Source organism: Protomyctophum bolini (genome assembly GCF_963924005.1).
Source record: "Protomyctophum bolini genome assembly, chromosome: 11".
In the NCBI taxonomy this organism is placed as follows: domain Eukaryota; kingdom Metazoa; phylum Chordata; class Actinopteri; order Myctophiformes; family Myctophidae; genus Protomyctophum; species Protomyctophum bolini.
The window spans coordinates 587,649-602,648 of NC_137872.1; the positions used below are offsets into that span (position 1 = coordinate 587,649).

Genomic DNA, 15,000 nt, shown 5'->3' on the forward strand with positions numbered 1-15,000 from the left:
ACAATATAGTAATGATAACTTAAAACTGTTTGACTTTGAAAGTCATTGATATGCAATGCATTTGACCACAGACCTGAATTATTTATATATATATTTTTTTAATCTCCGAGATAAACAGTCTACTATTAAATACTTTTTCAACTTTTTAATTAGGCTATAGTTGTGTTGTCCCTGGGATCCAGAACTACAAAATCCCAAACTACAAAATCCTTCATCATGAAATTACTGAAGAAATCATTGAATATTTTTTTGAATTAATGAAGAATGAAATAAAATAAATAAGAGACCCATAAATTATGTGTCCACGACCCACAAAATGGCCCGCGTCCGAACCAGTGTTTTGGGAACATACAGTAATAATAAATAATAATAATATACAGTGGTACATTAGCTCATCAAAGGGCATTAGCAGGCTGTGGAGTGGACCAGAGCTAGTCGTATACATAATACTATATCAGATAGGAGGAGGATTAATATTCATATTCATGTATATATGTTTTGTTTCAGAACCCCACTCCGTTAATATAATAGGACCATTTTTGATGAATTGAACAATGTGGACCCTGTTGTAAACAAGTGTAATGCTTAATTGGGTCGTCCACTCACAGTTAACAGTCTCTGTATTGAGTTTGTGCTTGAAATGTACTGTAATTCTGCAAACTGTTTCAATCAATCAATCAAAAACCATTCTAGGTATTTGAACTCCATGATGCAGCAGCACAGCAGCGCCCCCCTCTGGTTGCAGCGCGAGCCCATCACAGCCAGCTGTAGGGGCGCGCGTGCGTGCGTGCCCAGCCCACCCCCCACCCAGCAGCGGCACGCGGAGAGAGAGAGAGAGAGAGAGAGAGAGAGAGAGAGAGATGATGGCTGCAGCGGCAGCGGCAGCATCGCTGGATAATAATTCTGTTTACTACGACGACACACCGACGCACGGGAGGAGAAGCTGAGGAACGGACCGGAGAGCACCGCGCGCGCACGGCCGCACCACGCACAGCAGTTTTTTTTTATTTCACAAAAAAACGCACATGCATTTATTATATTTGTGTTGTTGTTGTTTATTAGGCTAGTGTACACGGTACGGGTTTAATTGTGTCAGACATCCACCACCACCACACGGACATGGACTACACGGCTGCTGCGGTATCCCGCCGTGATTAGAGGCCGTCACGTCAGACAGAGAGAGAGAGAGAGAGAGTGGAGTAGCGGCTGCTACGTCTCTAAACGTTGTTTATCTCCTTGAATCCTTCAGTCGGTTACAAATAATATTATAGCCCCGGCTCGTTCTCTCTCGGCGGTGGAATTTACGAGAATAATTACTATTTCGGTGGAAACAGCTGCGGAGGTGGTGGAGGAGGAGGAGGAGGGGGGGGGGCGCTACCGACGAAAGCTCCGGTTCACTTCCAAAAAGCGTCAAGCGGTTTTTAACTGCGTGGCTGCTGCGTGCCAGATGAGGAGCAGCCAGCGAGGCGGAGGAGAGAGAGAGAGAGAGAGAGAGAGACCTGTCCGTGGCTGCATGGCCACAGTGGGAAGCTGCACCGACCAACCCCTCACCACCACCACCACCAGCAGCAGCAGCAGCCAGGTGTCATTGACTCATTAGCTGCCGGAGCCAGGAGAGTCAAACCGCCTGTCGTTACTTGACTTCAGCCGTCATTCCTCCGTCGGCCAGCCTGTAGAAACCACCGTTAAAGAACCACGTTCAGTGGGTGGAAGACGAGAGCATCCCTCCCTCACTCTCTCCTCCCTCTCTCCCCCCCATGCTGTAGGGGGTCTGTTACTAGTCTAGTCTGGGTTTAAAGCGAGAGGAGGGCGTCTGTTTGGGTCGGCCCGGTGCTGGCTGCGTGAGAAACGCACCTCCCCGGGGCGGTGGTACCGTGGTGGTACCGGTGACTGCTGAGGCTGCTGGGCTGACTGTCTGGGAGGAGGAGGAGGAGGAGGAGGAGGATGCTGGAATAGAGCGGTCGGTGCTGCTCAGTCCGTGGTGAAGATGGGGAAGGACCAGGAACTGCTGCAGGCGGTGAAGACCGAGGACCTGCTCACCGTGCAGAAGCTGCTGCAGAGGCCGAGGCCCGGGAAAGCAAGTAAGGGCTGGTTCTGTTCTGTTCTGTTCCATTGACCGGTTGGCCTGGCCTGTGTGGTGTGGAACAGCATCTATTCTATTCTATTCTATTCTATTGACACCTCCGGTGCTGGCCTGGCCTGTGGCGTGTACTATCTACTATACCATTGTTTCTAAATCTATTCAGTTTAGTTCTGTAACATTCTGACCGGCTCGGTCCTGGTGCTGGGAGTGGTCCCGGTGCTGGGAGTGGTCTTGAAGCTCATTGCAATCAATGCAAGCATAGTTTAATAGATCATTAAGATGACAGTTGATCAGAGTGTCAGTCGTGAAGATTTCACATGCAGAGGTTGCTGGCCGGCTGGCTGACTGGACCTGCTGATTGTGTGTGTATGTGTGTGTGTGTGTGTGTGTGTGTGTGTGTGTGGCTGCGTGCGTGTTTATCTGTGCATGCATGTTTATCTGTGACGTGTGTGTGTGTGTGTGTGTGTGTGAGTGGGTTGTGTATTCCAGTGATGAAGGTGAGGGTTGGTTTGGGTTTGGGGTGGGGTGGGGGGTGGGGGGCATGCATTGGGGCGTATCAGAGGAGTGATCGCTGATCGGAGAGTCATGGTCCGTTGAGAGACCCCCAGCGCACTGCAGAGAGAGAGAGAGGGAGAGAGGGAGAGAGGGAGAGAGAGAGAGAGATGACAGGCAGTGACACTGGCGGCCTTCGGACTGTCAAGGTTCAACATCACCTTCAATGTCACCCCCGCTCCACCACACACACACACACACACACACACACACACACACACAGACAGACTACCCAGACACACGCAGCAAACACAGGAGATAACGTGCCCATGTGTGTATTGGTGGGCGGATAATCTTTGCTTCTTGTATGTTCTATTCATTGTATTCTATAGATTCTGCTCCCTTCTGTTTAGTGTTTAGTGTGCCTTCCATTCTATGGGTGTTTACTTTATCTGCAGGCCATGTAGTGCTACAGCAGCCAGCGCTGTCTCACATCTACTGTGTGTGTGTGTGTGTGTGTGTGTGTCTCTCTGTAGTAAAGCCCAAACCACACCAAAGGGTCGTGTTGGGACAAAATGGTTTTTAAGGTATAGACCACACCAATGTAACTCATTGAGTTGCACTGGTGTGGTCTACCTTAAAAAAACATTTTGTCCCAACACCACCCTTTGGTGTGGTTTGGGCTTGAGAGAGAGAGGATGGAATAGAGAGACACAGAGATATAGTGATAATACTGGATTGAGAGAGAGAGAGAGAGAGAGAGAGAGAGAGAGAGAGAGAGAGAGAGGATGGAATAGAGAGACACAGATATAGTGATAATACTGGATAGAGAGAGAGAGAGAGAGGATGGAATAGAGAGACACAGATATAGTGATAATACTGGATTGGAATGGAATGAGTTTCTCTTGGCTTTAGAGAGAGAACAAGGAGGAGGAAAGGGAAAAAATCATATTGAGTAAACAAATGGAACAAGTTCCTCTCTTGGCCAGGCAGACAGGCAGACAGGCAGACAGGCAGACAGGCAGGCAGACAGACAGACAGACGGACGGACGGACGGACGGACATAAAGCAGACAGACAGACAGACATAAAGCAGACAGACAGACAGACAGACAGACAGATAGGCCTAATCAATATTATGTTTATTCATCCAGAGCCCATTTGTAGCCTTGCCTGTTTGTGCTTTATACGAGTACACGAATAGAATCACAGTCAAAGACAAACGGATCGCTTAAAGGACACTTTCTGAATGCTGTGAATTGAACACTTATAGCGCGGCCGATTGAAAACAAATCCTTATTTCCAGCATTAAATTGGACTAGTTGAAGAATTCCTTCCTCTTCCAGTATATACGTGTTTTATTTTTCATTCAGTGGCCAATGCGACAATAGGACCAAGGGGGGAACCAATCAGAGCCAGGGAGAGAACATAATGGAACATAGAGGGAACCAATCAGAGCCAGGGAGAGAACATAATGGAACATAGAGGGAACCAATCAGAGCCAGGGAGAACATAATGGAACATAGAGAATATTCCAGTCACAGTTACAAAGCTGCAACAAACACACTCTCTCCATGGCTCCATAACCACATGACCACCTCTGGCTCCTAGTATAGTATGCTAGTCACTGGTCAGACCACTCACCAGTATGCTAGTAGTCACTGGTCAGACCACTCACCAGTATGCTAGTCACTGGTCAGACCACTCACCAGTATGCTAGTAGTCACTGGTCAGACCACTCACCAGTATGCTAGTAGTCACTGGTCAGACCACTCACCAGTATGCTAGTAGTCACTGGTCAGACCACTCACCAGTATGCTAGTAGTCACTGGTCGGACCACTCACCAGTATGCTAGTAGTCACTGGTCAGACCACTCACCAGTATGCTAGTAGTCACTGGTCGGACCACTCACCAGTATGCTAGTAGTCACTGGTCAGACCACTCACCAGTATGCTAGTCACTGGTCGGACCACTCACCAGTATGCTAGTCACTGGTCGACCACTCACCAGTATGCTAGTCACTGGTCGGACCACTCACCAGTATGCTAGTCACTGGTCGGACCACTCACCAGTATGCTAGTCACTGGTCGGACCACTCACCAGTATGCTAGTCACTGGTCGGACCACTCACCAGTATGCTAGTAGTCACTGGTCAGACCACTCACCAGTATGCTAGTCACTGGTCGGACCACTCACCAGTATGCTAGTAGTCACTGGTCAGACCACTCACCAGTATGCTAGTCACTGGTCGACCACTCACCAGTATGCTAGTCACTGGTCGGACCACTCACCAGTATGCTAGTCACTGGTCGGACCACTCACCAGTATGCTAGTCACTGGTCGGACCACTCACCAGTATGCTAGTCACTGGTCAGACCACTCACCAGTATGCTAGTCACTGGTCAGACCACTCACCAGTATGCTAGTCACTGGTCAGACCACTCACCAGTATGCTAGTCACTGGTCAGACCACTCACCAGTATGCTAGTAGTCACTGGTCAGATTTAACCTTTAACTTATTCACTTTTAAGCCCATTTGTTGACTTGCTTCTACAGTAATGGAAAAGTCTATAAACAAACTAGGGCAAAGTGCAGCACTCCCCAAAATAAAACCCTGTAGGATTCAGCGAAATGTGTGCTATACACACACACACACACACACACACACACACACACACTGTAAAGACTAGTATTTAGTACTGTAAATAATGACCGCTAATCAGCTGGGAAAAGAGCGTGCATACAATAGGTCAAAGTATGTTCAGTAAAACAATATAAACACAACCCGGCCTGAAAAGAAATACAAGACTACTTATTTTAGATAAGTAGATAAATAGATAGATAAATATATAGACTTAATTAGTGGAGAGCACATGCATTGCATGGAGCCTGTGTAGGCTCCAGTGTAGAATGCATTCCATACATACAGGTACAGCATGTTGTCATTTTAAGGTGTCGAAGGCTGTCTGTAGTACTACTGTATACAGCGGTGTGCATTTCAGCCAGTCACCCGGGGTAATCAATCATGTACCTGACACCACCAAGGAGGAGACATCGTCACTGCCTATAATAATAATCACATAATCAGTCATCAGCACTGCATCGACGTTGGCATCAGACAGAGAGCTTTCTGGTTCCATCTGGGTGCTCTTTGCCCCAGCGTACAGTCGTACACGTACAGTAAGCCATGATTATCCCTGCCCTGTCAGGGACAACCATGTACTACCACCACATAATGGCTCTGAATACAGTTCCACTGCACTGTCACTCATTCTCCCTTTTGTCTCCATCTCTCTCTCTCTCTCTCTCTCTCTCTCTCTCTCTCTCTCTCTCTCAATTCAATTCAACAGGCTTTATTGGCATGACACTTTACAAGTGTTGCCAAAGCACAATCACAGATATGACAAACAACAACATAACAACATAATATCAATGACATGAAAAAAAATATTAAAATAAAATAAAATAAAGCAGGTGGTGCAGAAAATAAAACATGGCATACTGTATGTGTGTCCTACTGGTTGTCCCTTTTCTTGTGACAGGAATTGACATATTTTGCAGCCAAAACGGCACATTCTTTCTGTTCCCCCAGAAGGACTGGTAATCTTTCCCTTTCTGTCATACTTCGGAATTCTGGGAAATTTATTTCAAATTTTGGGAAGAATTCCTCTCTAATATTTGTGTAGTTTTTACATTGTGTTAAGAAGTGTAACTCTGTCTCTATAGCTCCGTCATCACAGTGTGTAGTTTTTACATTGTGTTAAGAAGTGTAACTCTGTCTCTATAGCTCCGTCATCACAGTGTGTAGTTTTTACATTGTGTTAAGAAGTGTAACTCTGTCTCTATAGCTCCGTCATCACAGTGTGTAGTTTTTACGTTGTGTTAAGAAGTGTAACTCTGTCTCTATAGCTCCGTCATCACAGTGTGTAGTTTTCACATTGTGTTAAGAAGTGTAACTCTGTCTCTATAGCTCCGTCATCACAGTGTGTAGTTTTTACATTGTGTTAAGAAGTGTAACTCTGTCTCTATAGCTCCGTCATCACAGTGTGTAGTTTTCACATTGTGTTAAGAAGTGTAACTCTGTCTCTATAGCTCCGTCATCACAGTGACAGCACAGCCTCTCCTCTCTGGGCAGCCAGGTCTGTCTGTGTCTGCCCTTCTCTATTGCCAGACTATGATCACACTCCTCTCTCTCTCTCTCTCTCTCTCTCTCTCTCTCTCTCTCTCTCTGTGGTATGTCCTGTGAAATCCTGTCCTTCCAATGTGCCATTTCTGTTTCCTTTTTGATTTATTAGCCGCGGTCACACAGCTATTATTCTGTTATAAGCCACTGGGTGGGTCGGGGGGTCGCGTGGCGGTTGGTCCTAAAATGTCAAGTGCAAACTGAGAGCTGGTTATCATGAATTACGTGCTTGGTTTCTTGTAGTTGCAACCACGCCTCCTTCTACACACAAACACACACACACACACACACGCACAGGCACACACGTACACACACGTACACACACACGTACAGTGCACACACAGAAAGCGCTTCTTGACCTTGGGGCCTAGCCAAACCGCTGAAAAGCTTTGTTTAAAGTTAGGAGACCTGTTTTCGTGTCCCTGTTGGCAGTGCCTTCTCTCTAGGGATGGCACGATGCCCCTTTGGCGTTACCAATACCGTCCACAACTACCCCTGTACATATAGCAGTGCTTCTCTCCTAGGTGCCAATTGATTGATTGATTGAAATATGTATTAACAGTTTGCAGAATTACAGTACATTTCAAGCACAAACTCAATACAAAGACTGTTAACTGTGAGTGGACGACCCCAATTAAGCATTGCACTTGTTTACAACAGGGTCCACCTTGTTCAATTCATCAAAACATTTAGAGACGTACAAATAGGCACTTCTATATAGACAGAGAACAGAACAGGAATTCAACCACCTGGTTCAGGTTACTACAGTAAAACAAAAATCAATGTTGCAACGCCCACCATGATGCTAGAATCTGCACAGATTACATTAAGAACATGAAGGAGAGAACTATGCGTCCTTTTTTTTTTTATTATATTTTTTATCCAACGATTTTGTAACTCATTTTTTCACCCCTGTGTCAATCATCTACTGTGATCCTGGGCTCTACACACCCTCCACCAACCTGGGGAGAGCAACGGACTTGAACTCATGCTTCCTTCATGCCTGAGTGTCCAAGTTGCTCCTTTACACCTGACAGGGGGGAGTTTCCCTGGTTGGATGTAGCGCGTCTTCCATCAGGCGCCCCGGCTGGCCAGGGGGAGGCAGTTTAGAGAACAGGATTACTGCATGTTTTTGTGAGGGTACCTATACCCTAGAACTATGCGTCTTAACTTTGCTTCGCCGGATTCACTTTTGTCATATCATGGCATATGATATAATTTTGTCATATCATGGCATATGCTGGAATATTGATTTATATATAATGTTTTGTCATATCATGGCATATGCTGGAATATTGGTTTCCATTTGCGTTTACTGATACCTGCGGACGCCCGCCGATACCAATCGAAAACTATTTATTTAATCCCTCTTATCTGTTACTGAGCAGATAACGATATCGATGCACTTTGCTTAAGATAGCTCTGTAGCACCGAGTGGCTACTGTTATCACATGACACATCATGCTGGCATGTCACTCAACGTGTGGCGACTACAGTCATTTTACAGTACCACTACAGTCATTTTACAGTAGGTGTTTCAGGCTAGATTTGTCATTGGATCGTGTCAGATTATAACATTTATCTTTTCCAGACAAATGAACTGTTCAGAGGTGGCCTGTTGGGCTACTAATGTCATGCCTAGAATGTTGTGCGTGTCAGGTGGACTCAGACACAGACGGAACCACAGGCACAGACAGAACCACAGCCACAGACACAGACACATAATGAACAGCAGGGGACAGTACACTGACACAGGCACAGACACAGACAGGAACACAGACAGGAACACAGACACAGACAGTAATGACAGAGAGGAGCTCCACACACACAGCAGGGGACTCTTAACACTGGGCTGTTTGTCATCTGGCACTAAACACAGATCATACGATGGCTGTGTGTGTGTGTGTGTGTGTGTGTGTGTGTGCACGCATCTGTGCGTGCACATGCGTGCGTATGTGCGCATGCTTGTGTGCGTGACGTGTGTATAGTAGTGTGTCTGGAAAAGATTGTGCACGGCTGTACGTCATTTACTCCTCTACTCAAGCCAGGCAGACAGTCTTCTGCACACACACACACACACACACACGCACACACGCACACACGCACACACGCACACACGCACACATGCACAGGTGCACTGCATTGCACACACAGTCTTGCGCTTAGCATAGCAACACCTACATGCACACATAATGTATAAGTCACATGCACACGCCACGTGTGTGCGCGCGCACACACACACACACACACACACACACACACATCTGGCACCATCTGGAGAGCCAGCATCAGTTTCCTGTCACTCAACCTTTCTCCTGCAGATGGTACTCCATGGGGTGTGTGTGTGTGTGTGTGTGTGTGTGTGTGTGTGAGACACAGGATTACAGTGTGAGTGTGTGTGTGTGTGTGTGTGTGTGTCTGTGTCACAGGATTACAGTGTGAGTGTGGCATGAGGTGTGTGTTTGTCAATGTGTAATTTGTCCAATTAGAGATGACCATGGCGGTGCCCGGATGGTAACCGCAAGGTTGCCAGTTCGAACCCGGTCTCCCCCCCCAGAGTTAGTGTCAAAGTGTCCTTGAGCAAAGACACTGAACCCCTAATTGCTCCTGATGTGCTGTTTGGTGCCTTGCATGGCTTCCGCCGCCATCGGTGTATAAATGTGTGTGTGAATGGGTGAATGTAATGCACAATCTATGTAAAGGTGTATAAATGTGTGTGTGAATGGGTGAATGTAATGCACAATCTATGTAAAGGTGTATAAATGTGTGTATGAATGGGTGAATGTAGTGCACATATCTATGTAAAGCGCATTGGATAAAGGCGCTATATAAATGCACCATTTACCATTTTAACATGGATCTCCAACTTCCATCGTTAGCGACTTGGTGCTCTGCAGCCAGACATCGGTCCAGTGCTATAAACACTGGTCAAACATTGTCCAAATGATGAAATAATATAAGCTAATATAATACAAGCGATCAATGCGAGGCCCTGAGAGCTTGAGGAAAAGGACTGACATTATTAGCTCACCCGTGGAAAGCATTACAGTGTTGAAAGTATGTCATCATGGTCCACATCTCTAACACATGGTGTGATTGTGCTCTAAATCAGGAAAGACACACTCATGCAAGATTCCATTACTATACTGTCTCTCTCTCTCACTCTCACTCTCACTCTCTTCCTCTCTCTCTCTCTCTCTCTCTCTCTCTCTCTGTCCCTCTCAGTGTGTACATATGTGTGAGCGGAGCAGATGATTGGCCGTTGCATCAGTGCACATTCACAAAGGACCAGGCATGCAGAGAGAGAGAGAGAGAGAGAGAGAGACTCCCACTCTGACAGAGTGGGAGTCTCTCTCTCTGACAGAGAGAGAGAGACTCCCACTCTGACAGAGAGAGAGAGAGAGAGAGACTCCCACTCTGACAGAGAGAGAGAGACTCCCACTCTGACAGTCACAATATTGTTCGCTGCGTCATGTCCGACTGTCCGACTGTCCGCCACATCATATACACTGTCTTTGTGTTACAGAACTACGGCCCGGGTCTGTCATCTGTCCAATGAGTCCATTCAGTGTCCTCTGATGGTAGAAGTGTACCTTACAGAACTACGGCCCGGGTCCAATGAGTCCATTCAGTGACCCGCTCACTGAATGGTCCAGCCTGCTCATGAATTTAAATGTCGGGTTCCTCAACAGAGCCATGAACGTAGTGAGTCCCAATGAACAGAGAAGCCCACTGGCTCTATAGTGCTCCTGGGCTTTTTGAACAGGATTCTAAGACAGTCATTATAGGCTATACTTGCAGTTTGCGTAAGCTCTCCTTCTTAGAGATGGGATGGGAAGAGGGGTGCAATAAGCTCTAAAGAGGTTTACCTTAAAGGGGGTGTCAGTGATTTCAGTCAAAAACCCTTAGGTTTCGTTTTTGCCTTGGGACACAAGCTTTCATCCAATCAGGATAGAGAACAAAAACGAAACCTAAGGTTTTTTGACCCCCTGGGGTTAACTGGGGACAGGGAGGAACTCCTTATATGGTCAGCACACTCTATAGTAGAGAGGATTATCACAACAAAACAAAAAAAATAAGTGATATTTGAATTAAATGAAATCACTGACTCTACCTTTAACAGATAGATAGATAGATAGATAGATAGATAGAGAGGGTTGCAATAAGCTCTAAAGAGGTTTACTTCCGTTGACCGGAGGGGGTCTACACTAGGGGACCCCCTCCTTTTTGGGAATCTTGCTATAGCACGGTGTGCTGTGCTGCTGTATTATATTATATTATATATTATTATTATTATATATTATATCCACAAAGATCAACTCTCTGTACTGTAAATAATGCTAATCATGTGTCCTCATATAGCTGTACATGATTGAGTCTTTTGGGGAGCATTGTATAATGTACACTAGACTAGAGTATATTACCTGTACTGGGGTTTAGTGTTTGTCAGAAGACATCTCCCATATGATGATATGATATATGATATTATGATATAGTACTTTATTGTCAGTTCACACTGAAATTTGTCTTGCGACACAGCAGACAAGTATATGCAGAACACATACTGTATACACACATTTGACATAACAACAAAGAACAAGACATACTTAAAGACATGAAGACATGAGCAATATCCACCGCTTAGATTACCCTGTGGCTACTACATCTCCTGATTATAAGCCTCAAGGTCGACTGGAGGACAAAGGACCTCTTTAGTCTGACCTTATTGTATGCTGGTACACCATATCTCCTTCCTGAAGGTAGCAACCTATATTCTCCATACAACACATGCTTAGTATTAGAGGTGATATTCCGTGCTAACCTTAGGATGCTGTTATCATACGTGGATGGTTTCTGAAGTTGTTGTCCAACAATCTTTGAACAACAAATGTTCAGTTGTTGCAGCAGTTGTGACTTTAGGGCTGCAGACAGACATCCATACCAGGTGGTACTACAGTACTGATTAATAACGGTAGTATACAGTACTGAAGAACACTCATAATAACAGAAGTGAAATGTGCTACAGTAGCTGCTGTCTGTGCTATTTGAGTATACTACAGTATTATTTGTCATAAGTTTCAATAGAAAATAAATGTTCCGGGGCAGCAACTTGATCTCTTAAATAGTTTATTATTACACCAATATGTTTGGGTTGGATTACCTACTTCCCCAGGGCATCTGTATACTGTACAATACTGTATGTTTGGGTGGGATTACCTACTTCCCCTGAAGGCTGAAGGGATCTAGTTCCATCTTTAACCTCTTGTGTTAAGTGATTCTGTCTACTTATCCGTTTAGCCAAGTTACAGTAAAATCACAATATATAACATATGGTTAGACTCAGATCATCATCATGATGTATTAGTATTTGTATGTAAAATATTGTTTTAGTATAGGTGGATGTTGTAAAGGATTGTTTTAGTGGAGAACTATAGAAAGGGTAGGTATACCCTCACAAAAAACATGCAGTAATCCTGGTCTCTATACTGCCTCCCCCTGGCCAGCCGGGGCGCCTGATGGAGGGGAAAGGAACTGTTTGGAATAACGTGTTCCTTCCACGCGCTATACGTCCAACCAGGGAAACTCCCCCCTGTCAGGTGTAAAGGAGCAACTTGGACACTCAGGCATGAAGGAAGCATGAGTTCAAGTCCGTTGCTCTCCCCTTGTCCCCCATATATGGGGACTAGGTTGGTCTCCCCTTGTCCCCCATATATGGGGACTAGGTTGGTCTCCCCTTGTCCCCCATATATGGGGACTAGGTTGGTGGAGGGTGTGTAGAGCCCAGGATCACATTAGATGATTGACACAGGGGTGAAAAATGGGTTACAAAATCGTGGGATAAAAAAGATATATTAAAAAAAAAAGGCCTATAGAAAGGCCTAACCAGGGACTGGGGTTGCAAATTAGCCTTGGCTACAAACCCATAATTATACATTCCCTGTTAAATAAACGCATGAATAAATAAATAAAATGCTAGTTCACCGGTGATTATTGTAACATTTCTTGGCTGTTCTGTAACAAGGTTAGCAGCAGTTCTCACCAGATGGTGTGCGTTGGTTGGTTGCTTGGTGTGTTTTTTTTCAAGACGTGACATCTCTCCAATATTCTGCAGCACTGTGACAGAATTCATTCAGCTCATATTTCTGTCATATTATGCGGTGTAAAGCTATTTCTGATGAAAGGCTGTAACAGCAGCATGCAAACTTAACCCATTTTGGGCGGGAATCCCTTTTTTAGTGTTTCAAGCATTATGTTATACTTTAGCTATTGAAAAATAGCAGATCTACAAGCTCATAGCGCGCCACCGAGTGGCGCACGCTACGAGCTTGTAGTTCTGCTATTTTTTAAAAGTCGTTTCAAAAAAGTTTTCAACAAAAGACATTACTTCTGGGGGGTTCCCTAGCTGGAACTACATATTTCTAGATGGGGGTCCGTGGACAAATACATATAATTCTGGGGGTCCTTGACATCAAATATTGAGTACCACTGACATAGGTATTTCAGAAAACTATTTTTTAAATTTCGATATCAGGTCTAAATGGGCACACAGACATATTGTTGTTGTTATATATTGTTGTTAGACTAAGCCTGTAGAGATTCTTGCTGCACTGTAAAAAACCTCTCTGTGTAATTTCATAATCTTCGTATGTACACTCTTGAGTTAAATGAACACTGGAGGCTTTTTCTGTGTAGTTAAATGAACACTGGAGGCTTTTTCTGTGTAGTTAAATGAACACTGGAGGCTTTTACTGTGTAGTTAAATGAACACTGGAGGCTTTTACTGTGTAGTATGCGGTTTGTTATCTTGTAATCATGATGGAGTGCAGCTGTTCCTTCCTGCTGTCCTGTTATCAGTATAAGCTATAGGCTATTAAGTATAGGCTAATATGATATTGTATGGCTGGCCGGGTACTTCATTCAGTCTACAGTATATGTACAGTATGTACAGTATATGTCCTATTGAAGACGGCAAGACTGCATTTTGTGCAAAAGAAAAGAGAACCTATTTTATTTCCTGCTAGTTTAGCAGATTTATGTCTTGGTGTGGGTGTTGTGCTGCACAGTGATGGAAGAAGTGTTGTTTGGATAATATGGTGAAGGATAAGATGAAATAAGAGAAAGATAAATACAGAGAGAGAAAAAACAACATTTAGATTGTTACGCCTTATTGCGGTTCAAGTCAAGAGTTATAGACTGACCCAGCAGGCGGTGGCGTAACCGTCTGGGCACCCGACTGGTAATCCGGTCACAGTGTGCCACGGGTTCGACTCCCGAGCCCGACACGGCCTTTAGTGCATGTCTTCCCACCCCCTCCCCATCTCTCTCCCGTTTCCTGTCAGCCTACTGTCTGTCCCTTCAAAAAAACCAATAAAAGGCGTAAGCCGCAAAAACATATAAAAAAAAAAAAAAAAAAAAGGAGTTATAGGCCAGACAGACAGACAGACAGACAGACAGGCAGGCAGGCAGACAGACAGACAGACAGACAGACAGACAGACAGACAGACAGACAGACAGACAGGCCCCTCCAGCCTGCTGGCAGAGGATAACGAGGGAAGATGGAAATGGTTGGAAATGATAAACAGCCAAGTTGCCACGCTGTGCCAGAGCCCCGGAATTCCTCCGTTCCATCTGGGAACGTCAGGATGATGTATTGATGAGATGATATATATGTCCAGATTGGAATGGCTGAATCAGCTGCACGTGTCATTCCGCTATGCTGGGTTGTGTTACTGAAATATTAAGGAGGAATATGAACAGGCCAGGTATCTACATTCTACAGTATGATAGAGCGATATGTCAGAGTTTATGAACAGGCCAGGTATCTACGGTATGACGGAGCGATGTGTCAGGGTTTATGAACAGGCCAGGTATCTACGGTATGACGGAGCGATGTGTCAGAGTTTATGAACAGGCCAGGTATCTACGGTATGACGGAGCGATGTGTCAGGGTTTATGAACAGGCCAGGTATCTACGGTATGACGGAGCGATGTGTCAGGGTTTATGAACAGGTATTTATGATAGAGCGATGTGTCAGAGTTTATGAACAGGCCAGGTATCTACGGTATGACGGAGCGATGTGTCGGGGTTTATGAACAGGCCAGGTATCTACGGTATGACGGAGCGATGTGTCAGGGTTTATGAACAGGCCAGGTATCTACGGTATGACGGAGCGATGTGTCAGAGTTTATGAACAGGTATTTATGATAGAGCGATGTGTCAGAGTTTATGAACAGGCCAGGT

General features: G+C 45.2%; 1 protein-coding gene across 5 annotated transcripts in view; it reads left to right on the forward strand.

The window, feature by feature from the left end:
* Positions 1 to 1,760: 1,760 nt before the first annotated feature.
* The window catches only part of caskin1 (CASK interacting protein 1), a 132,222-nt gene continuing 118,982 nt past the window's right edge, over positions 1,761 to 15,000 (forward strand). For all 5 annotated transcript variants that reach the window (XM_080776015.1, XM_080776017.1, XM_080776018.1 and 2 more), the window contains exon 1: positions 1,761 to 2,081. In XM_080776015.1, coding sequence (XP_080632141.1) covers positions 1,988 to 2,081 — 94 coding nt within the window. In that variant the 5' untranslated portion in view covers positions 1,761 to 1,987. The remainder of the gene's footprint in view (positions 2,082 to 15,000) is intronic.